Source organism: Lepidothrix coronata, unplaced genomic scaffold (genome assembly GCF_001604755.1).
Source record: "Lepidothrix coronata isolate B3197 unplaced genomic scaffold, Lepidothrix_coronata-1.0 Scaffold93, whole genome shotgun sequence".
Classification (NCBI taxonomy): Eukaryota; Metazoa; Chordata; class Aves; order Passeriformes; family Pipridae; genus Lepidothrix; species Lepidothrix coronata.
In genome coordinates, this window is record NW_016690273.1 from 2195658 (window position 1) to 2220496 (window position 24839).

At 47.3% G+C, this 24839-nt stretch overlaps 1 protein-coding gene across 1 annotated transcript in view; it reads left to right on the forward strand.

The window, feature by feature from the left end:
- TIAM1 (T-cell lymphoma invasion and metastasis 1) overlaps nt 1–24839 on the forward strand; it is an 82698-nt gene that overhangs the window by 30043 nt on the left and 27816 nt on the right. Inside the window, exons 8-13 of the mRNA XM_017821954.1 lie at nt 1228–1302; nt 2306–2476; nt 8286–8390; nt 10429–10510; nt 15269–15355; nt 18457–18681. Coding sequence (XP_017677443.1) covers nt 1228–1302; nt 2306–2476; nt 8286–8390; nt 10429–10510; nt 15269–15355; nt 18457–18681 — 745 coding nt within the window. The remainder of the gene's footprint in view (nt 1–1227; nt 1303–2305; nt 2477–8285; nt 8391–10428; nt 10511–15268; nt 15356–18456; nt 18682–24839) is intronic.

Here is a 24839-nt window from a genome sequence, read left to right on the forward strand (position 1 = left end):
CTTGTTTTCAGCCAGACATTAAAACTTCACCTAATATTTAGTGGCTGAGCAGAAGCTCAGGGTTTTATCTGGAATGCAGCAGATGATTCCCATGAGCGCGTTCCCAATTCCTTGTTCTGATGCTGCAGCATCCCTGTTGCTTTGTATTTACTTGCCCCAAATCAAACACAGCCCCTTGTCCTGAACTAAGATCCTGCCCATGCTGTGTGTGCAAGCCTGTTTTTTTCCCCTGATCTCACCCTTTTGTTTTTCCTTTCAGGGGGGATAATTGCATTCTTCACGCTGCCTCCCCCACCCCTGCCCCCCTCTCTCCTCACTAAGCACAGACATGGAAAGGGTTCTGTTCCAGGTTAAAGGAAAGTCATACTTGAGAGAGCTGTAGAAAATGTAAAGTTCTGGGGAAGTGGCAGAATGTCTAAATGCAGTGCCTGCACACATTTCCTTTGCATCCTGCAAAGTATTGCCCATTGGAAGGAGCAAACTGTAAATCCCTGAAGGGCAGAGACCGTCTCCCATCCTGCATGGCCCTGCTTCGTTTTAGCCATGGAATAGTTAACAGCCAAACCAGCAACTTGATCCTCAAGTGGTGCTGATGTGGAGCTGTAAAACTTAACTTTTCAGTTTTAATTACAAGCTTCTGCTGCAGTAAGAACCCTGCTTGCCCATCTGATGGAGTCCTGTGCTGATTTGGGGTGGAGCCTGTAAATATTCCCGTTCAGCCGTTCCTCCTGCATGGAGTCCTGTTGATTTTGGCTCTGTGGCTCGTGCTGGGTTACCAGCTCTTATTTCATTAGAGAAGGGTTACACTGACTTGTGGTGCTTGAATGTTTGCTAAGTACGTTTTGGCAGCTGGGTTATTACAAAGCCAGCCAGAAGCAGAGCCCTTCTGATTTCTCAGCCTTAGCAGAAGTGGGAAAGTGTTCATTCCCACACTTTACAGGTGGGGAAACCGAGCACAAAAGGAGATAAAATCAGTCCAGCTTCACCAAGGAAGTCGGAGACAGACCTCTAAGCAGAAATGGGCTCTAATCTTCCAGCATGATGCCCCATCACCAGCTTGTCTTTCACCTCCCCTTCTCTTTTATCAAGCTGCTGTTTTCCTTCGCTGTGTTTGGAGATGAGTGTTTTTCAGTTTGATTTTTCTGTGAGGTGTCAGACAGACTGTTCTCCCCTTAGCCTGTGCTGCAGACGTTTGTGTTTCAAAGCACATTCACTCTTTTCCCTCAGGTGTTTGGTGAAGGAGTCGACTCAGTAAAGAAATCCCTGGAAGGGATCTTTGACGACACAGTCCCGGATGGCAAGGTAACCCCAGCTCTCCAGCTGCCTCCTTTGCAGCCAGTCTCCATGCAGGGATTGACTCTGGGATGAGAGAGGAGAGGACCTTCTGTGCTCTGGAGGGCTTGGAGCTTCTCTGGGAGGCTTTGAGCTGGTTGCCCACGACCAAAAGGGCAGCTGGAGGTGCCAGACCCAGAGGTCTGTTAGCCAGGGAAATGCCTGCCCACAGGAGGACCTGGATGTCTCTGGCTCTGGAAGATGGCTCCTTTTGGTGGCCATATGGGGTTTTCATAATTAAGGGTTGGTACAACTCTGAAGCACAGGGCTTTCTCTGTTGAGTGCTTCCCTGAGCTTCTGCATTTGCTTCCGTGACTTCCTGCATTTGCAACCCCAATTGCAGCTAGTTTCTCTTTCCCCAGAGAAAGTCAGCTGTAAAACAACCTTAACACAGTGCTGAGGCACATTCTTCATGTAGTGGATATTGGGTTTAGCCACATGAGCCCACTTGCTGTAAACAGGGATTCTGTAGCTCCTATCACTTCCTGGGGATTTATAGCTTGGAGTGCAACTCAGGTGTATAAAAGGCAGTAAATTCAAAATAAATGCTAAGACTTGCTATTTTGCCATTGCCAGGTATAGGAACTGCAGTACCTACAACAGTTTTGTTGGCCTTGGATTGGTTTACCCAGAAACACAGTGCATTTCGGTTTTCAATTTAAATATGTTTTTATCCCTATTATTTTTTGTTGCATTCCTAGCATTCCCAGCAGCCATAGGGTGAAATCCCAGGAGAAGCACATTGCACCAGTGTAGCTGTGTGGGTGGCATGGGAAGGCACACTTTCTTCTGCTCAGGGAAAACTGCAGGTTCCTGCCCAGACAAGCCTTCAACCTGGGCTTATGAACAAAACATCTTCTCTCTAAGAGGGCTCTTTGATACAGCACATAATGCTCCTCCTCACACTTGTTATTGATGAAGAGGGAGTTGTGTTTGGCTGGGAGAGTCATCATGGACTTTGTCTGTAATTTAGAGGGAGAAAGAAGTGGCACTGAGCAGTGTCCATCAGCACAACCCTGACTGTGACATTTGGGTTCACGAGTACTTCACGCCCTCGTGGTTCTGCCTGCCCAACAACCAGCCTGCCCTGACCGTCATCCGTCCTGGGGACACCACGAGGGACGTACTGGAGATGATCTGCAAGGTAAAGGCTGCCAGTGTGACCTGGAGTGGGGTGAGATACCTGTGACCCTGAGCCCTTTCTGTGGAGCTTCAGCACTGCTCTGTGTTGGGAGATCAGTTCGGTGTTGGATGAAGAACATGAATTAAACTGAAATGTCCGTGCTGGGACCGCAGCAGAGAATTTCCTGCAGCTGGAGCTGAGCTTGGCACGGGTGCAGGGACAGGCAGGCTCAGTTTTGCCTTTCCCACTCTGACTGCTGTGCAAGAGCCTCTGAGTGCCTTCACACCCTGGCTGCTGCCTGTCAGGGGCCACCCACCTCTCCAGTGGAGACCAAGCTGTGTGTGGGACCCTCAACACCCTGGCTCCCAGCCCGCTGGACACCCCACACCGTGGCAGTGCAGCCACCTGGCCACCCTGGTGTCCCCACCCCTGCCACCCCTCCCACAGCCTGTTCCCTCCTCTGCCAGGCGAGTGAGGTGATCTCACCCCTTCCCAGGTGCCAGGGTGGCCTGTTCCCACGTGCCATTCCCCCTTCCTTCCCCTCTGGCTGGCACTGGGGAAAGCAGCAGCACCAGGAGTAGGAGAAGGGGCCTGTGTTTGCTGCCTGCATTGCAGTCAGACTTGCCTCGTGTGGGTGGCGGGAGGGGAGAGAGGAAGGCTTTTATCTGCTTTTGAGTCGGGGGGGGGGAAGAAAAACCACCTGGATTTCTCTGCCAGATGAAGTATCAGAGACATTTGGCCATTAAAAAGAGTTACATCTCTAAAGAGTTGGAAACTTTGACAAATTAAATTCAGGCTTTCAGATCTGGCAGCTACATAATGTGTGTTTTCTGCTCTGCCTGGGAGCGAGACCCGACTCGTCTCACGTGCTGCTCTGAAAAGTGAGGCTGCTTTGTACAGCAACAACAGCAAAAGAAAAGAAAATATTTATTACTATTGAGAACTTAACTTTGGGAGCTTTTAGAACATGTTGCATGTGCTTCCAAAGAGAGGGAAGGTGAGAGAAAGGCGTTTGTTTCCAGTAATTACACAGTGCGCTCATCTCTCTGCCAGGTGTGCTGTTCAAGAGTTTGTGAAAGCTCTGCTTTGTGTTCAGGAAAAGATGACATTTTTGGAGAGAGACATAACAGGGAAGCTGGATGACACATTGTTAGTAATGATTTATTTTTAGGATTTATGTTTTCCCTTGGGTAAGAGCGATTAACTCGGGGGGAGCAGATCCTCAGCTGGAGTAAGCTGGTGTAGCTCCACTCCTTCCAGCAGGTGCCTGCTGAGGATCTGGTATCTCAGTGTGTGTTTGTTGTGGTGGGTGGGGGGTATATAAGGAGAAGGGGAGGTGGGTGAGTGTTTTTGAAGAGCTGTTATCTGTTTCTTTCCTTTCTGTAAGAGTTTTCAGCCTGGAAAACACTGATGGATGCCTTCTTTTCTGTAGCATTTAATAATCAATCTCTTTCTTCTGTCTCTTGCATTCAGCTCATTTTTTCCCCTTTAATATCTGATCCACATCATTTCACATCAGTTTGCCATCTGCCATCTGAGAACCAGTCAAGTTCTGGTACAGTAAACGTTTCAAGCTCTACATTTCATATAAACCTCTTCATGTTTGTGGATGTGGTTAAATCTATCTGTGCTGTTAAACTGAGCTTGATTATTCTGTTGGAGAACATTAAGTGCACTCAAGTCATTGTAGAAAATGTGTTCTTATGCTAACATTGCTGCTTGTTATTGTACAGCGAGTTAGGCTTTGGAGGATGCTTTGTGACACTTTCATGATTTCAAGATTGGTGGGAGGAGTGTTTAAAGCATATTTTAGAGTGGTATCTCAAAGATTTCTCCTAATATTTAACTAATAGCATCACTTGGCAGGCAAGGAAAGTCAGTGTATGTGAGTTAAATTGCTTTTCTATGGATGATAGGAAATAGTTGGTCCCTCCCAACCTTAAGCATCCTGTGATTCTGTGATAATACAGTGTGAACGTGTGTATATGTATTACTAACATTTGCATAAAAGTATGTCTTAAAATTGAGTGGAAACTCACACATTCTGTATGGATTTAGGCAGAGCCAGTATGGAGATAATAACAGAAAAAACTAGTATGGAGATAATAACACCAAAAATCAGGAACAGAAGACTACATGGCATTTAGTCCTTTGACTGCATAAAAAATTGAGAGGCAAGAAAGGGTTTTTTTTCCCCTCACAGTTTACATGTTCCAGTAGACCTGTGTGAGGGGCAAGAAGCAGATTCCCCCAAGGTCTCTGGATTTGTGCTCAAAGTCTCTGAGAAGTTACTTGAGCCTGCTGCTCTGTGGGCTTACTTTGATTTTGAGCTGGTGTTTTCCTGCTGGAAAAGCTTGGGCTGGAATGTGAAGCCACAGTAATACAGTGGGGTGGCTGTTGTGTTTCTGTGATGCTGAAAGAACATTCCTGTCCCTCTCTTTGACTAGAAAGGAGCCCAAATGGGGGAGCAGTTGGGCTTTGTGTGCCAGCCCATGACAGCATCTGATCCTTTTGAATCTGATCAAACCCCTGGCTGGAAATTCTTATGCAAGAGCACCTTGGTTAAGCTGTGTGGTTGTGTTTTAAATTGGGTTTGCTGCTTAATTTAGTCCAGACATAGCCAGAGTTATTAGGAGAGAAATAAATAAACCAAGCAGCTTATTTGGACTGCTAAAAGGTATTTTGGGTGGTCTCAAAAGGATATTCATATCATTAAAGCTGCCCTGTTTCTACTCCCACCTTCCCACATATGGATGCAGCTCCTAGCAACAAAAAAGTGGGTTAATGGTTTGGCTTTTAGGGCAGACTGGCTGTGTCCACTTACAGGGACCTTTTCCTTTCACTTCAGTAGAAAATCGTGCCCCTATTTGAGACACTTTAATGTCAAATTCTGAGGTAGACAAAAGCCTTGGGGCAGCTGTGGGAATGTCAATTAACTAAATGGGGTGGCCCATGGGCTGTACCATCACAGCTTTAGTGGTGATGGTTCTCATTCCTGATTGGGTGGGATTGCAGTGTAGTGCATTGATGGCATCCACCTCAGCTGATGGTGTTTCTTGGAAGAAATGAGTGCTCAAAATATGTATGTTTTATCCCGTGGCCTCTCTAGCAGATGCTTTGCTCTGCCTGGGGTGGCTGAGCTAAGGCAGCTCCTGGCCTGTGCCCAGTGCCTGGAGGCTCCAGACTGGATAAATTCCCGTCCCTCTACAGCAGGTGGTGATTTCTGCCAGCCTGGGGCAGGCTGGAAAGCATCCCTTTGGGTCTCCTCTGCAAGGGAAGGACGTTCAGAGTCACTGTTGGACGTGACGCGAATACCCGACTGTGGGTGGGGGTCTCTGCCCACCCTGGGCTTTGCTCAGTGCCATGGAGGGGTTGGCACAGCTCTGCCTGACCAGCCTGGCCTGATGGGCTCATCCCCACAGCATGGGCAGCAGGGAAGGGGGGGATTCTGCCCCTCTGACCCCTCAGGTGAGACCCCCCTGCAGAGCTGCCTCCAGCCCTGGGGAACAGCACAGGAAGGACATGGAGCTGCTGGAGAGAGTCCAGAGAGGCACCAAGAGGATCAGAGGGATGGAGCAGCTCTGCTGGGAGGAAAGGCTGGGATAGTTGGGATTGTTCAGCCTGGAGAAGAGAAGGCTTTGGGGTGACCTAATTGTGGCCTTCCAGGACCTGAAGAGAGCCAACAAAACCAGTGGAGAGAGACTATTCAGAAGGGCCTGGAGTGACAGGACAAGGGGGAATGGCTTCAAACTGACAGAGGGCAGGTATAGATGGGATATTGGGATGAAATTCTTCCCTATGAGGGTGGTGAGGTGCTGGCCCAGAGAAGCTGCAGCTGCCCCATCCCTGGAAGTGTCCAAGGCCAGGTTGGACAGGGCCTGGAGCAACCTGGAATAGTGGAAGGTGTCCCTGCCCACGGCAGGGGAATGGAATGAGATGATCTTTAAGGTCCCTCCCAACCCAAACCAGTCTGAGATTCCCTGATTCTGTGAAATGCAGCAAATGTACAAGAGCTTTGGCACAGGAGACCCCGAGAAGATGCCCCATGGTGGCAGCAGGAGCTACCAGGTTGCCTGGCTCCTTCCTCTGCTACTGTTTTTTCCACAGAGCATTTTTCCCCACTGGTGTTGCTGTAAATGGCTGAAGCATTTCATGGACTTTCAGAGAGGCTTACCAGAGACTTCTCCCCCCAGATGTGGGTGTGCAGTCAGTGGTGTGCAAGGCACTCCTCAGTTTGTATCTAAGCTGATCAGAAAAGAATCTAGGACTCCTCTGTGTCATTTCTGAACCCTTAAAGCCAATTCTGCTTCCTTTTAATTTCTGGGGTGCTTGTACATGTGTTGGGAAGAGAGGAAACTAGTGAAAACAGCATTAATCAATGAGCAAAGCACTCAAAATGCTTTCCAGAAAGAAAAAAAAAAAGAAAAAAGGAGAGAGAGTAAGGGTCTCCTACATTCAGCTGTTTTTCTTTTGGCCCTTGATAGATTTCAGATTCTTTATTTAATTAACTAGGAATTTGCCTGGATTACGGAGGTTATTCCATTTCAGATACTCAATTTCATACAAGGATAATTTGATCTTTGAATAGGAAATACTTGAATGTAGCACTGTAGAGTGCAGCAATAGGTCTGCTTTTTTTTTTTTTTAATTATTAGTATTGGTAGCTGTTTTTATTCCTGGGCTAATCTAGACTTTCCAAAGCATTCACCATCCTCTGTTTGCTGAAGGGTCACTCTGGGATCTTTTCCACAGGCCCCTTGGAGTACATTATTCATCACCTGTGATCAGTCAGCTGAGTGCTGGTGTATCATCATCTTTGCTTGAACTGGATAAGCCTGGCTTTAAAAAGCATGATAAACAGGCAGTAACAAAGTTCTTGCATGAATTTTCAGATGAGCCATTGTTTTTAGCACAACCTGGGAAAGGTTGGCAGTTTCTTAGTATAAAATGAGAAGGCTGATGTATAAAAGCATTTAATAATGGGATTTCAGAAGTGACAGTGAGGAGAATTTGCCTCCTGTATGGGTGAATCACTTTGGGGTTTCTCATTAGGTGTAGCCAACACTTTATGAACTTTGAAAGTAACTTCTGAATGACATCCTTTGTGTTTATCATAATTCTAATGTGTTTTGATTACACACTGCATTAACCTCTGCTTAAATCAAGCTTATTAATCATGCTGAGAAAAGGTCGTTAACATCTCCCAGACCAAATGCTCTATCCTCAGCTAATTATAACTAATTCATTAAAATGGTGTGACCTGTTTCCACTGGGATGTAATCCAGGATGCAACTCTTGGCTTCTTTTGGCCTTATAAAGCCAGTGTATCCTGGGCTGGTTTGAATTTAGAGGACATGCAGATTTTCTGTTTTTTATTAATCTTGCTTGAAATCTGCCACATCCTACTTACACACTATATTATAAAGACACTAAAAAACCCAAACCAAAGAGAAAACAGCTTTCCTGCTACATTTTTCTCTGTTAGCAGAACATTTATTTGCCTCCTTGTGATTTGAAATATCCTTTTACAGTTCACTTTTATTCAAAGGTGTGCTCTGAGGCTTCTGATTATTTCTGGAGTACCCTGGGAGGGAGCAGAACTGCCAGGTCAGCAGGGGCTGCTCAGAGTGCCCTCAACACCCTGCTCCCTTGGTAAATAAATGAATGGATGCTCATTCATGAGGAAGAGGAGGAGGTCCAGGGTCTTATTCAGGTCGTGGTGGAAGGTGGTGCTGGGGCAGTTTTGTGCCTGTGAGGGTCAGGCCACTCTCTGAGTAGGTGATTAAGGCATTTTTTTTCCCCTCTGAAGCCTGTTCCCTGTCTCTTGCAGACCCACCAACTGGACGTCTCTGCTCACTACCTGCGGCTCAAATTCCTCGTGGAGAACCAGCTCCAGTTCTATGTACCAAAGCCAGAGGAGGAGATCTATGAACTGGTAATGCAACCCACTGGGCAAAATTAAATGGCACTTGGTAGGACGCTGTTAATTAGTGTTTATCTGGCATTGTGTAACACAGAGTTATGCTTTTTAGCTTGCAATTATGGTGCTTTGCAGACCATAGCAAATTGGCCTACAGTAATCTCTGCAAACATTTCATCTTGCCTTGGTGTTAGTTTATGTTTGTGCTGTTATATGTCTGTGTGGGGGAGAGAGAGGAGGAACAGCCACAGGTAATGTGTGAAAGTCACTTTAATGTTACATTTAAGCTTAACTTCCCTCGAGGTTGTCTTTTCCTGTTGCTCATATTGTCCATGGGGGTTTTAAAGACATAGTGTTGAGACCTGAGCACTTGTTGTCACAGTCACTTTGATTTTTAAAGAGGGGGAAAAAACACAAGTTGTTGTTTTTTTTTTTCTTTTGGTGGGTTTTTGGTGTTCTTTTTTTTGTTTTATTTTTCTTAATGGGAAGATAAACACCGAGGTTAAAAAGCTCAGGAGTTATGTGTGAGAATATACTTTCTTAATTGCTTCAATCGGCTGTTTTCATCTCATTCATCTCAAAAGCAGACTTCAAAGGAATTTTGCCATGAGAGATTAAAAAAAAAGACCAAACAGGATTAGTGTCATGCTTAACTCTGTGATTTTTACACATGCACGCTGTAAAGCTTTTTAAACTCCTTTTCACTGGTGGCTGTTTTACTTATAAAAAAGTAAAACTTTGCTAGTTATGGGGGCTTTTGTTCATTTAGCAAAGAAGTTCTGGGATTTTCCATTAACACTGTCAACAACAGCAACAAAAAAAAAAAGTGTGAGAAAGTGCTAGTGGAGTGCTAAGACTGGGAAGTGAAATAGAGTTGGGAAAAATTAAAACTCAGAGGAGACAGATTTTAGCTTTCCTTGCCTGGGAGGACTTTGGTGACTTGTCTTGTGTTGAGAGGATGTAGGATCGACATAGTCACCACTTATTGTTTGTTTTGGTAAAATGAAATTAACCCCAAAATCAGTCATTGGGACTGGATAGATGAGTGCTGCAGGAATATGTCTAATTTACTACCATTAAAGCAACACACATTTGTATGTGTGTGCTTGTTTCATGAGAAAGTTGGAGTTACTTCCATGAGCTGTTCTGTAACACCTGATTTTTGCGGCTGAACAGATGTGTAAGTGCTGATAGAAGAAGGAAATAAAATAAAATTGTATTTTTATTAGGGAAACTTAGGTTCCTCTTCTTTTTAAAGGTATGGTTTACATACTTCAGTCCAAGCGCTGATGTCACTTAGTTTCAAGATGTTAATTATTGTGAATTGCTTTTTTCCACACTCCCAGCAGTGTGGAAGCAGAATTAATATTCACCTGTGGGCTCTCATTCACCTGGGGTATGGTTTTTTCTGAAGACAAAGGGGTGGTTTGGTACCTAAGTGCTGAAAGGCAGAGGGAACTGCACCTGGGTGGAGGGGCTTCTGGGCTCTTACCTAAGTGTGAATTTGTGCTGGGCTCCCAGGAAGGATGTTAATGACCATTTCAAAGACTTGGGGGCTTTGTTTGGTTACAAATAAACACTGAGGTGTTAAAGGTGAAATGTCATGCTAAGACATAGTAAATTGTCCTCTGACAATGAGGAAATGTATTTAAGAAACAAAATCCCTCCTTGTGAGTTTAATACTCTTTCATAACTGAATTCCTGCAATGTCTTCATTAAAATAATAGAAAAATATTAAATTATCACTACCCATAAATTGGGAAATTGCACTCAAAATGTTACTGACTGAGGGAATTAGATGTACCCTTGCTGTTATGATGATGGTAGTAAAACACTGCTTCCCTTTCTTTAGCTGTGTTCTAACAGCAAAGCTTAGTGATGCTACTGATGCACCTCACACAGGTGGAGAAAAACTGTTTGATAAATAATGACCATGGTGCCTTTTTTCCATCTGTAATTAAAAACCAAAAAGCTGTTCCAAACGATTTCAATTGATGTGTCCTCCCACAGTAACATACTTTTGCGTGTGTTTTTTTGTTTTTCTTCTGTTCAGCTGTACAAAGAGATAGAAATCTGTCAGAAAATCACACAGCACATTCAGATCGAGAAGTCTGATGCATCCTCTGATATTTATGGTGAGTTTCTCCTTGGCTCGTTTTTCTTTTTCTCCCAAGTCAGTTCCAGTGCTATTCACTGATACACCTGAAAGGTCTGCTGAGCACAGAAGGAAGAGCACATCTGATTCCTGAGCCTGTACAGAAAGCACCCACCTGCCCCGGAGCAGGGCAGTTTTATTCATGGTGCACCGAGCGCAGCTTTTCCCGGTGCTGGAGCTGGAGGATGTGCAGCTCTCCAACGAGAGCTATGGTGGCAGAAAGGACAAATGTTTGCTTGTTCTTGTAGTTTCTCCAAAACACCACCCACAGAAGGTGTAGGTGGCAAATGGCATCCTCTGCCAGCTGCCACCTCTCACGGGAGTGCCTTCAGCGGGGCCCTGCCGTGGGCTTGGCGCTGGGGCTTTGAGCAGTGCCAGCAGGGTGGAGGGCTTCCCTCTCCCTTGGTCCTGCCACCCTTCCCACCTCCTCACCCTTCCACTTTTTCATCCCTTTACTTCTTCCACCTTTTCCACCCCTTCACTTCTTCCACCTTTTCCATCCCCTCACTCCTTCCCCCCTTCCTACCTTCTTACTCCTTTTACCTTTTCCACCCCCTCACTCCTTCCACCTTTCCCACCCCTTCACTCCTTCCACCTTTCCCACCCCTTCACTCCTTCCGCCTTTCCCACCCCTTCACTCCTTCCGCCTTTCCCACCCCTTCACTCCTTCCGCCTTTCCCACCCCTTCACTCCTTCCGCCTTTCCCAGACCCTCACTCCTTCCACTTTTTCCACCCCCTCACTCTTTCCACTTTTTCCACTCCCTCACTCCTTTCACCTTTTCCACCCTTTCACTCCTTCCACCTTTCCCACTCCCTCACTCCTTCCACCTTTCCCACCCTCTCACTCCCTCCACCCAGCATCATGACAAGGACACGGCTGGGAGCATCCCTGTGGGTAGGAGGCATCTCGAGGTCTGTGGCTGTCCCAAGACAGGCTTTCCACCTCTTTCCCCACCTGCCAAGGTGGGTTCCTGCCTCACCCCAACATTCCCGAGGCTGGTGGAGCCTGGCCCCAGCCCTCAAGGATGTGCTGTGGACACCTGAAGCCGGAACCTGACACATCCGACCAATCTGTGCACAAAACATAAAGCAGGAGAAGTCCTCCCTGTGTAATTTCAGCAAAATCTCTCATCTTTATGTAGGCTGTTCATACTCCTTTTAAGCTTTCAAGTATTTCAGGTTACAGACCTCCAGCCTGGTGAGTTTGCCCTTTGGTCTGGCAATTACAGTTCTGGGGTGTGTTTTAAAGTTATCTGTGCAGCCTACCCCGCAGGAAGCCAATCTGCATCTTTCTGCTGTTTATCTAAATACTCTGTTTCAATGACTAGAATAATTCTGAGTCCCCAAACTGCATATTATACAGCTGCAGGCCATTTGAACACTGAGCTCTGCTAAAAAGCAGTGGCTCTGACTGTGGCTTGAATATTGAAGGCCTAAGAAAGAAGTATTAACCAGTGGAGGGATGGCCCCCAGGTTTGATAATTATGTTGTGCCTGAAAGCACTGTGAGTGTTGGGGGTGTTGTAGCATTTCCTGTTTATTTCTTTTTCTTCTTTTTTTTTTCCAAGTGATAAATGGGAAAGACCGTGAAATGCACTGTCATGTCCTGTGAAATGAGATCGGCCCTGTGAGACGTGGGACGTGGCTGTGCAGTGGCTCTGACCCTGCGGGGAGGGAATGCTAAAAGCACCCTAAAAACCTGGATTTTCTCTCATTGGAAGAAAATAGCGAAACTTACTTTGCCTCTAAATGGCAGAGGAATTTCTGTAATCTGTTTCTCGTAGAAGCAGTGCTGTGTGTCCATAGAGTGACAAGCTGGTGCTGAAATCACGCAATCCTGGAACAGTTTGGGTTGGAAGGGACCATAAAGATCGTCTTGTTCCAACACCACATCACAGGGCAAGCCCACCTGGGAATGTTTTGTAGTGTTTCTACTCCCACCAGTGTGCCTGTGTCCTGGAGTGTGTGGCCAGTGTTTTGGACCTTGCCAGTGTTGGATCTCTCAGTGGGATGCTGTTGCTGATGCCTGGGCATGTATGTTCTTGCCTCTTTTGCTGGTACTTTTTCCCTCTTTGCCAAGACTGTACAGGCAGAAATCAGGGTGCACCAGCAGTAAGAACCAGTGGTTTCCAGCTCCTCTGAGTCCCAGGAAGGTGCTGGCATGTTTATCAGCAGCTGGCTCTCACAGGGGGCTGAGGGGATTATCTGGAGGCGGATTTGTTCAGGTATTGTGCTGGTTCAGTGAGGCCACGAGCACTCAGAGCTGCAGACTTTTGTTCTCCTGTCATCAAAACTTTGCAGTGAAGAGAAGGCTCTGTCTGGGTCACCACCCATCTCTTCCCACCTGTGTTTCAGAGTCCATGCACAGTTTGATAATAATGTTTTTGGCAGGAATGCCAGCTTATGCAATCGCTGTTGCTTCCACCCACTCCTGCCCTTCCTCCCTGCGATGCCAGTTCACGTGTTTGTGTGGAGCCCCTGTGGAATTGAGCCAGATGGAAACTCTGCATTCCTACTATACATGTGTATATACAAACTGCACACACATATACACACACACACACACACTTGGCTGAGGTGTTTCTCATCTGGGTGGCAGCAAAAGCACTGGCACTGCTGTGAGACAGACGTGCTGCTGCTGCAAATTGTGTTTGAGACCCAGCCACTGCCACAGCTGTGGAAATAAAACAGTTTATCCTTGCCCATCTCTCATCCCTTAAAGCTGAGCACAACATGTTTAATTGCTCCTTACACCCTTTCTGCCAGGAATAACTGCTCAGGATTTATGGGTAGGACTGGGAGATGAATTAAGAAGCAACTACACGTGCATTTAAACCTGATGGATTGAAGGAGGCAGAGGTCTGATCACAGAGGAATCATAGAATCACAGAATGGTTTGGGTTGAAAGGGTCCTTTACAGCTTATCCAGTCCCACCCCCTACCAAGGGCAGGGGCACCTTCCACTATCCCAGGTTGCTCCAAGCCCTCCAAGTCCAACCTGACCTCGAACATTCCGGGGATGGGGCAGCCACAGCTTCTCTGGGCAACCTGTGCCAGGACCTCACCACCCTCAGAGGGAAGAATTTCTTCCTAATATCCCATCTAACCCTGCTGTCTGTCAGTTTGAAGCCATTCCCCCTTGTCCTGTCTCTCCAGGCCCTTGGAAATAGTCTCTTTCCATCTTTCTTGTGGGCTCCCTTCAGGTCCTTGAAGGCTGCAATTAGGTCACCTTCTCTTTCTCCAGGCTGAACAATCCCAACTCCCTCAGCCTTTCCCCATAGGAGAGGTGGAGCTTGGGACTGCTTGGGCGTTCTGGTCTCCTCACAGTTAAGCCCCAGTGAGCTGCAGCTCAGCCTGGTTTTAACTGTGTGGTGTTTGGCTCCACACCAGCATTTCAGTGGCAGAAGGATGGTGGTATTGGGAACTGATCATTTGAGCTGACTCAAACTGCTGTCTTGGGCATGCTCTGCTATGCTTCTGGATAAGGATTTTCCAGGTAGGCTTTGTGGTGATGACAGCCAGTAACTACTATATTTTACAGCTGCTCTTTTAGTTGAGGGGTTTTCTCTCTGCCAAAGCTGGAGTGCTGAGTGAGCTTCACAAATTTCATTTGATTCAGCCCGAGGAGCTCACATGTGGGTTCCAAGTAGCTCAGTAAGTCATGGAAGGCCATATGCTTCTCACTTCTAGGCTGCCACGTTCTTCCCCCTCTTTTCTTCTTCCCTTTTTTTTTTTAAATCATGGATAAAAAAATAACTCTCAGCCATAAGAATCAACGTGAAGGGAATCCTAAGGTCAGAATAGGCTCCCAGTACATCTGCACCTCTTGGCTGGTGGCTGATTCCATGTCAAACAAGGGACTCCCCCCAGAGGTTTGTAAATGTTTTTCTAGTCAGAACAACAGAGAGCAAATGGTTGCCTGCACTCATTCAGGGAGCAATGAAGTTTCAGAAAGGCAAGTGTTCTGCTTTAGATAACTCTGAACAGTAAATAAACAACCCACATTTAACCAGGCTCCTTGTATTTCCTTTACACATTGTTATCTTACAGTGTCACACACAAATGGCAGGAAAGTCACCCAAACAGAATGTAACAGTACCATTTGCTCTGTTTAAATTAAGGCTGTGTCAGTACTTCCACTATAAAGCTGTTCTCTGGGTTTCTTGTGTAGCACAAAACGTGCACTGAGCTGCGACTTGGCAAAAAACAGCTCGTGCCATAAGCAGCTGAAAATAAAGGGGAAAAGAGAAAGTAGCATTTTTACCAACTTGTCCAGCCCAGGAATCTGAAAAAGTAGAAGTCAGCCCTGTGCTTTAGCAGGAGGTGGTGTGCCTTGTCTGAGTTCAGGGTGGCACATCAGCCAGAGCTCTCCCATTCCCAGCTGCTGTCGGTGTGTGTCCCAAACCACAGCTCTGTGCAGCTTTTGTCTGCAGACACCAAAACTTCCTGAAGAGACCTTTTGTGGCGACAGAATTGGAAGTCTGTTCCAATGTTTTGCAGCTGTGGTATCCTCAAATGAGGCTGTAGTTGATTTATATATAAACTCAGAAATTCAGTTCAGGTTTTTTGTTCAAGCCGCTTTCATTGTTTGACTTTCCCGTAATGTCTGCAAAGGTTTAAGGGAAAGGGGAAGGGAGGGATTCCCGACTGCTCGCTGCAGGGAAGCACAGCCTGTGCTTTAGTGTCTCTGGTTGTTAGGACAGGCTTTTCCTGACCAGCTCTCTGGGTATCTCCCCAGGTTTCTCTCTGTCCTCCGTGGAAGAAGAAGGGATTCGTCGGCTTTATGTGAACGGCGTCAAGGAGACAGGCCTAGCTTTCAAAAAAGGTAAAACACTTTCCAAAGTGGTTTAATCCTGGTATTGACCATGAGCTTGTAGGAATGGGAGCTTTACAAACACACCAAGGGTCCCAGTCCAAAAGCAAATAGGGACTTCGGGGAAGAACCTTTGGTGCCGGATACAGGGCTGTCCGGCTCTTGGGATCAGCTGTGCTGCACGGTCACCCTCTCAGTTTGGAGTTGCTGTGTGTGTAGCATGGTCAGCGTGTCCCTTCCAGCCAGAAAGAGGAGCAGAGGCCCTCTCAAGTGAGTCACTGCAGCATGAACAAATACAGTAGAAGCATCACAGTGCTCCCAGTGATTGGGATTGCTGCCTCTGGTTCTGCTTCCAGTCTTTGCAGTAAGCATGGCCGCGCTTGGACCAGAAGCCAGCAGGGATAACTAGGCTGCCAGCTCATCCTGGGGCAGAGCAGGATATGGTTTAACTGCATTTTATCCAAGCTGAGGCCAGCCCTGACACTGCCATACCCTCACTGCTTTTCCCATTCATTGCCATTCCCGATGTGCCAGTGCTGCTGCATGGGCTGGGCTGCTCAGGGAGCCGGGCAGCTGAAAACTAACCAGATTTTGAAGTAGAACATGGGCAGAATGAGGAGTGAGAAGACACAGAGTCCTCAGAAACACCTTCAGGGTTTTCTTGGCAAGAGGTTTTATGGTCTCGCAGCGCTTATTCAGCAGTTGGCTGTTGCCAAAAGCTGTTCCAAAAGCTGGTCTGCTCCATCCCTTGGCCTTGTGCTGACTCTGGCACTCTGAGCCAGCTCAGCTCCCCGGCTTGGTAGAAAACTGCTGTGGCAGTTTTTGTGACCCCCTGGCAGGTGGAGCTGGTTTGTGTGGCAGGGAGCGAGGGGCAGAAGTGGCACAGTGCAGGGACAGCAGAAATGGGGAAGGAAGAAGCTGTGGTCAGGGGATGGGGAACAGCCTGGAGTTTCACCCAGCTGTGGCCTCTAACCTCAACTTCAGAAAACCACATAGGTGGTTCTGGAGGCTGCTGTGTGTGTTTGTTAAGCTTGACAAGACCATCTTTCTCTTTCCTGTCCCTCATCACCCTGGGTTGGCCCCGTATAAGTCCCTGGCTAACAGGATGAATATCCTGCCAAAAGCTCTGAGCAGGGGGCTGGGGGGCTCTCTGCCAGCCTGCCACAGGGAAATGAAACCCTGGGGGCTTCCTGTGGGGAGCAAAACAAATGTGAGGGTGAGGGTGGAGGGAGTTTCAGCAGGGCTTCCCTGTTCTGCTTTTAGTTACTGTTTGAAGAACAGTTTGAATGGATGTGTGAACACAGACTGCCTCCTGTGGGGCTGGAGCGCTAAAGCATCTGATGAAAACTCAGGATTATGTTGCTCTTCAGAATTGATCTGAAAAGCCACTTCTCTATGAACAGCACGTGGCAGGATATTGTGACAAGATACCCCGAGTTCACTGAAAGCAGGGGGGGAAACTCCCTCTGCCTCCCATTATTTACATGCATGTCTATATTTGACTGCACTTCCTACAGTAAGTCTCACCAGATGAGATACAGCATTTCATTCCCAATCTTTTCTCCAATTAGAAAACTTTACTTTCTCCTGGTAATTTTTATGATTTATCTTTTTGTTTCTACTGTTGGTCTGTGTTAGCGAGACATTCTGTTGTTGGAGTTTGAGGTCCTCAACTGTACTGAGACAGACATGATGCTTATCCCAGATAATTCAAAACAAGGTTTACAGAGGGTAAATGAAGCCCCAGATACAATATTTATGGTTGCAGACCTATTAGTGTGCTACTATTGTGCCACAGAATCACTAAGTAGAATAAATGAAATAATGCAAAATGCTTGACTTGCCTTGTTTGGTCCTTCTTTCAAATATGATTTTACAGTCCATTTACTTTGTAGCTATTCTATCTAGTTCACTGTATTCTCTCCAAAACCACATTCCACACTACAGTTTCTGGACACAATTACACCTATTTAGAAAGGTCTCCATTTTCCTAGAGAAGGCTGAAGCTCTTTAGCCTCCTCCCTTCCACATTCTTCCATGAATGTGGGTAGGTACCGTGTTTCCTGGAGGATGCAGCTGAGGCCTCTGCTCACAGCACAGGCTCATCGAGTCTGGCCTTTCATCCAGGCTTTAAAGGTGGCAAGACTCATCCTTTGCATGGCTGTCCTGCCAGAGGACTGGGTGGCATGAGGGCAGCTCACCTTGGACCCTGTGAATTCCAGCTCTCATCCCTGTAAATGCCAGGACGGTGACCAGGATGATCCAACATCCATGCCTGTCAGCACTTGTGCACCCTGACTTGCTGCTGCCTGCCTGACCCTAAAGTTTATTTGGGGTTAAACCCTGGTGCAGCGTGTTTGGTCAGAGAGTGGGCCCAGGTGGCCATGGGGAAGGTCAGGTTTCCCGTGTCCCCTCTGAGGGCTGCACATTGTCCATCAGCATCGCTGCCTTGTCCCTGGATGTGCAGGAGTCAGCTGTTTCCTCAGCAGATCCCCTTTTCCCTTGGGTGCCGCTGCTGCTATAAATAACTCCTGAAATCAGGCTGGAAAAAAACCATGACTAACTTACTGAGAGCTCAGACTTGCCTTTTGAAGATCCATGTGCTGGGATGGGATTCAAGAAAGGCCAGGGGGACACCCTGGTCCTACCCTGCCAAAGTCCTACACCTTGGCAGAGGAGGACATGTTTTCCCTTCTCCTCAGTGACCACTTCAAATAAAAGCTTATATAGAAAGTTAAAAGCGAGAATCAAGCCAGCCCAGCTGCTCCAACCTTCTCCCATCCTGTGTGCACTACCTCACAAGTTTGACTGTCCTTCTGTATCTCTTCATTTAGGAGTGATGTGTGGTGTAGGGAGGTGTGTGGCACAGCAGCTGTTCCCTTGCAGAGTGAAGACAAAGGGGGTCTTGTTGCTGGTACATTGTGAGGGACTTCCTACGGGAGGGATCAGACAACAGATCTCACAAAAGTCCATCAAATTCTACTACATTTGCAGTCATAAATTATTACTTTTTGTCTAGACAGGCACTGGCACTTCACACGCACCCAGCTGAGCTCCTTGATGTCTGTGGGGAGCATTGCTGTGCGAGTCTTACCTGTTCCTCTCTGTCACAGGCCTGAAAGCTGGTGATGAAATTGTGGAGATCAACAAGAGAGCTGCTGAGGAGCTGGACTCGGCCCTGCTGAAGGACGCCCTGGTGCAGCCTGCGCTGTGTCTCACCGTGCGCACCCACCCTGAGATAGAGGAAGGGCAGAAGCTGCTGCAGCCGCCCCCACGTCGCCTGGAGAACCCCCCTGAGCTGGGTGACAGCACCCTGGTGTTTGCTGGGGGCAGCCAAGGTACTGGGCTCAGTGTGGAAATCACCGGGAGGAGGATTCACATTTGCTACGTGCTGGTGTAGCCCCGTTGATCCCTGTGTGTGAATTCCGTGGTGGGAGGGAGGGGAACTGCACTCTGAGTGCACTGGGCAGATAATGCAGGGGGGCTCTGGAAGCTGTAAGGTGTCAGCAGTGGTACCAATGAAGGATGGCTGTGTTCGTGGTCAGGTTGTGACACATCTGCCGTCACCAAATGCGTGTCACATCCTCCAGCTGTGCCCACAGAGAACTAATGGCTCGCTTCTGAGCAGCTCAGGAGGTGCCTTTACCTCTGGATTTGCCCACAGGAAAATCCCTTGCCCATGGCAAGGAAAGGAAGAGGGTATAAGCATTCTGTGTGCAGTTTTGGGAACCACAATGTGAGAAAGATCAAACGCTATTGGAGAGTGTTCAGAGCAGGGACATGAGGATGGTGAAGGGTCTGGAGGGGCCACACGAGGAACAGCAGAGGACACTTGGAATGTTCAGCTGGAGAAGAGCCTGGGGTCAGAGCTCAGTGGGATCTTCAGCTTCCTCCTGAGCAGCAGCTCCAATCTCTGCTCTCTGTGACCAGGGACAGGACCTGAGGGAAAGGCTGGATAAAAGAAACGGTTGAGGAAGAGCAGGACTGCCTCCTCAGTGGTTGCTAGCCATTAGCATGTAAGGCATCAGTGTTGGGAATTGCAGTGGGATAACTGGAAAGCTCCTCTTACCTGCCTGCTTAGTCAAGTCTTACTTGCCCAGCTTCTAAATGTCCCCCTGTACCTGAAAACAGAAGAGGACACTGGTTATACCTCCTTGCTTCAGTTTTTTTGGAATAATTTAAAAAGCAGGAAAAATTAATGGAATGGCCAAAATGAAGTTGTTTCTAGCTAATTAAAACTATTCTGAGCTGAGGTAAATTCTGACTTTCAGCCAAAACTAAATAGCATCTGGATATGTCAAAATAATTGTGGTGTTTTTTTCCTCCCTCAAGCCAAAGGTTTCATAAATGTCAAAATAATTGTCTTGACAACTATGAAACTTTTTAGAATAAAAAGCTGGAGCAGGCGCAGGGCTGTTGATGCACTTCACTGGTGTTAAGTCAGCTTTCTCCCAGGACATGTCCAACTGCTGCAGTCACCTGGTGTAGGGGCTTCTGGGATGAGTCCAGGTGCAAACTGGAGCTAACCCAGGATGCTGTGATGGCATTAACATGATGCTGAGCCCGAGTGGAGGACCCACAGGGAAAGACAGTTTGCTTGGGCTCAGGACCAAGCTGAGTCATGTCTGCAGGCAAAGGGTCAGGGAGCTACAGCCTGCTGCAACATTTCAGGATGCTGCTCTGGTTTTCCTTAAAAACCTATTGTTCGAATCCTGTTATTTGACAGGACAAGAGGAAATGGCCTCAAGCCACACTAGGGGAGGTTCAGTTTGATATCAGGAGGAATTTCTTCATGGAAAGGATGGTTAGGCATTGGAAGGGGCTGCCCAGGGAGGTGGTGGAGTCCCCATCCCTGGAAGTGTTCAAGGAAGGACTGGACGTGGCACTCTGGGCTGGGGGACAAGGTAGGGATCAGACAAAATTTGGATTCAAGGATCTCAGAGGTCTTTTCCAACCTAAATGATTCTGGGATTCTGTAGTATTTCCTGAAAGTGACCTAGCAAAAATGTTTTGCTAATGGGAACATGTAGTGGGGAAAGGGAAAGCTGGAAGCTAGGCTGGCTTTGGGAGTGGGATATTCATAGCAAGTGGAATAGTGGGAACAAGAAAGCTTCAAAAACAGCAAATCCCTCTGAGGGGACTGATAAAAGCAACCTCACGTAAGAATGTGGGCTAAACCCCCAAAGGCAGTTAAAATTAAACATTTTCAGGACATTTTCCCCTTTTAACTTCAATGGAAGTTTTCCCAGTTAGGCTTTTGTGCTGAAAAAATCGAGGTAGTCGTGTACATTTTTATAGACGGCCACAAGATGCCCCCATTCACTACTTAACAGCAGCTCCTCACAGGCCCCATCCTCTCGTCCTTGCCTGGGCTTTTTCACTGTAACTCTGAGCGTTGAGTCCTCACACCTTAACTTTTCACTGAGTGTCTGCCCCGGGTGCAAAGAATGGGGAATTAGATCTGTTGTATTTACGGGATGTAGTGATTCCTGAGGCAGAGCAGTGACATTCCAGAACACAGGGGCTCAACAGCAGGTCTCAACAAGCAGTTTCTCTGCCACTGTCAGTTCTCTGCAGCATTATTTGGAGGGTCTTTGAGGGTCCTTTCCCTTGCTGAGGGTGAGATAGTGCAGGGTTTGCCAAATGTGTCCGAGCATCCCAGCGTGTGCCTTCGGAACAGCAATATCCTTGCGTGCCCCATGCGAAATGAAGATGTAGGCCATGGCTGATGGGAATTTCATGGCAAAACCAGACCTCCCACCTCTGCTGCTTTGTAGACACACTCCTTTTGTGCTGCCCTCAACTTGAGTCATGCCCGTCCTCCTTTGTGACCTTCTCCTGAGCTGGGTTGTGCAGTTGTCGCAGTGGTGTGGAACAGCTCCTTGTTTTCCCGTGTCCTGCTGTGACCATGTGAATTTTCTGGTGGGCCAAACCACCTCCTTCCTGAATAGCTCCCCAGGAACAGGGCTAAGCCTCAAGGCTTCCTTTTCCCTTGTATTTCTCTGGCTGCAGCTGCCCTTCACTTGTGGTGTGCTCAGCCAGCTCCTTTCACTCTCCCTTTGAGGCCACGGGCGGCACAGAAGCTGGAGCTCTCCTGACATTTGCTTTCCTTCAAAACACAGCAGATACTGAGGTGGGATTCACCTTTGTTGCTCCTCAAAGGGAGAGGGATATTTCTTCAACCAGCAATAGCTCATCAGCAGGTGTGGGGTGTCTCCGGCAGCTTCTGGAAGCATCTGTAGTTGCCATGTGAAATAGGCCTCTGAGGACCATGTTCAGGTGGTGCTTAAAGCTAAACTGCACCAGTGCTCTCATGTGGGATGACTTAACCTGAGGGGGGAGTGAAATCAAGGATCTGCACCCAAGTGTGCAGTTGTGAGGCAGGTGTTTTTGATCTTCCCCATCCACTTCCCTCTACTGAGGTGTTTGTAGTACACAGTGATTTATTGAAGCCTTTCTTCTTCTGTCCCTCTGCTTTGCCAGGGATTTGTTACCACACAAAATCTTAAAAAGAAGACTTAAAAAATGCTTTTATTTGAGACATCGTGGCTGTGTCTTAGGTTTTTGGTCTCAGCTACACAGCTTCGTGCAGAGAGCAGTCAAGTATGAAATACCCACTGACCTATTTATTTGTGTCCCTGTTGATTCCAGCAGTTTGGCTGGCCAGGCAGATCTGCTCTGTGATTTCTCTTGAACTGCTTTATTTTTAGCACACAGATTCTGTCTTTGGTCCTCAAGCAGTGTAGCTTCCCTTTCATCAGGGGGGTGAAACACTGATAGGCCAGAGTGCCAGCAGATACACATCACCTGTAGGCACATCCATTCCCCAGAAATCCAGGATCTAGTCGACTGATCGTGCTGCCTTATCGTTATCTTCCTCACTGGCAATTCTTCATCAGCTGTGAAGGCAGCAAAGGGCATGAGGCAGATCATATTGTGTATTTTCAATAGAAAGATGCTATTGAAATGCTGTACGTTTTTTTTTAAGGCATCTTTCCCGTTGCCTTGCTACTCAGTGTGAGGTCTTCAGGAGCAAAGCGGGGCTGTGTTTCTGGGAGTTGACCTCCCTGAAGTGGCTGCTGGTGCTCCTGTTAAATCCAACATCTCTTGCAGCTCTTTCATCATCTGAAGCTCCCTTGTATATGCAGAGGTTGGGGCTAGAGCTGCAAATCAGCTCTGTGGCAAGCAATTACTTCACTGTGACTTTACTTAACAGGTTATTCTTGAGATGACCTTGGGTTTTTTACCTCTCGTTGATGTGAAAAGTATTGTCTTGGGTATGATTTGTACTTCCCCCATGGAATTTGTGCTGCATCGGGCTTGCAGAGCCACAAGTTTTATTCCTTTCATCTCTTACTGCTTTTCCTGGCTCTCAGTCTTCCCTCCTGCATAAATTTGGCTGAGGAGGATTAGCTCTCATTCTGTCTGGAGCCCTGCAGCATGTTTTCCCTATTGCCTAAAAGGCACAGTGAGATCTGTCTCCCCTTCCCATGAGGAGTGTTTTGTCTCCCCACTCTGTTCCCCTCAGTCCAGGGAGTGAGAGGAAGCTGGAAGCTGGAAATACAGCAAATCTGCCTCAAATCATCAAGAAGATATTTTGCTATTAGAAAGGGATTTGGGAATGGGAGTAGTATCCATATTTGTTTGTGGTCTCCCCACAGTTCACTCCCTTTTTTTTAACTCTAGGGTAGAATTTCTGCGGTTTAGGCTTGGCATACTCCTGTATTTTGGAGACTGTTTGGCATGAGGGATAACTCTGCAGGGATAACTATGAAGTGTATAAATCACCGTGCAGAATGGATAAAGGCTAAAAAAGAAAGTGCCCCCCGTTTGGAATGGCTCTATTTAAGATAGGAAGCACCCAGCTGTTTCTGAGGATCTGTTATTTTGTTGTTTACAAAGCACCCAGAGGCTGAAGTTACACGCTCTAAAGTCTGTGGTATAAAGCTGAAACAAACTTTTTTTGCACTGTAAGGATGGCCACTATTTTTTATTCCATCCTTGTTCTGTCACAGGTCCCCTTGGGATAAGTAATTTGGATTTCAGAATGAGCTGAGGCCAACAATAACCTTAATTTCTTCATGGTTATTTTCATGAGGAAGACGGATAATTTCAGGAAAAAGTACTATTCTCATTCAGGGCTTGATTTAACAGTTCCAGGAGCATTTCCTGCCGCAGCCATCGGAGGGTTTGGGGATTAGAATTACATTTTTCATCCCCAATTCCCAAAATTCCTGTGGTGCTGCTGCGCCCCCTGCCGGAGTGAGGATGGTGTTACTGAATTCCTGATGTCCCAAGGTCTCTGACCACACACTTCATTTGTATGCCTATGGAAACTCCTGTTTATTCCCAGCGGACTCCTCAAGCACTGACTCAGCTCCTGGCCTGGGGAGGGTGGAAAGTGGCCACAGTACAGTTGGTACAGGGCAAGTTTCAATGAATCTGCATTTTTCCCAAGGAGAGGGATTGAACTGAATGACATTCACTGTAGATTTTTCTGTATTTGACAATTTATTACCGTTGGAATGGAAAGAGAAGCAAGAGAGTTCCTTCACTTCAAGAAAGACAGTGAGGGGCTGGAGCGTGTCCAGGGAAGGGAATAGAGCTGGGGAAGGGGCTGGAGCACCAGGAGCAGCTGAGGGAGCTGGGGGGGCTCAGCCTGGAGAAAAGGAGGCTCAGGGGGGACCTTCTGGCTCTGCAACTCTCTGACAGGAGGGGGGAGCTGTGGGGATCGGGCTCTGCTCCCAGGGAAAAGGGACAGGAGGAGAGGGAATGGCCTCAGGCTGTGCCAGAGAAGGTCCAGGTTGAACATGAGGAGGAATTTCTTGCTGGAAAGGGTGGTCAGGCATTGGAAGGGGCTGCCCAGGGAGGTGGTGGAGTCCCCACCCCTGGAGGTGTCCAAGGAAGGACTGGATGTGGCACTCAGTGCTCAGGGCTGGGGGACAAGGTGGGCATCGGGCACAGGGGGCACTCGATGATCTCAGAGGTCTTTTCCAACCTAAATGATTCTGTGATTCAAAATGGAAAGAGATTTATGGGGCTTGTTCTGTAGGTCTCTGTGAATTGCAGAGTTTCCCAGTTAGTTCCTGGTAGCTTGGCTGACTAAAGCTATGGCAGCTGTAGCTCAGTTTTCCAGGTCTTTGGAGAAGTTATCAGCTCTGTGGGACTTCCCAATGGGACAGAATGCCCCAGTGTAAAAATGATATTTCCTTCTTTCATGTTTCAGTGTTTCAGAGCTAACTAGAATTCTTTTGCATGAAAGAAAAAAATGTACACTCACCTTTTTTATTGTGGATTTATAGCAAAATGTCACCTTAAATAAAAATTTAATGTGAGCTACAGTTCCCTAACAATTTGTATTAAAATGTTCTGTTTAATGGCAGAGAGAATCCCAGAGTAGTCAGGGTTGGAAGGGACCTCTGGAGATCACCCAGTCCAACCCCCCTGTCAAGGCAGGGTCACCCCGGTGACACAGGAACTCATCCCGATGGGTCTG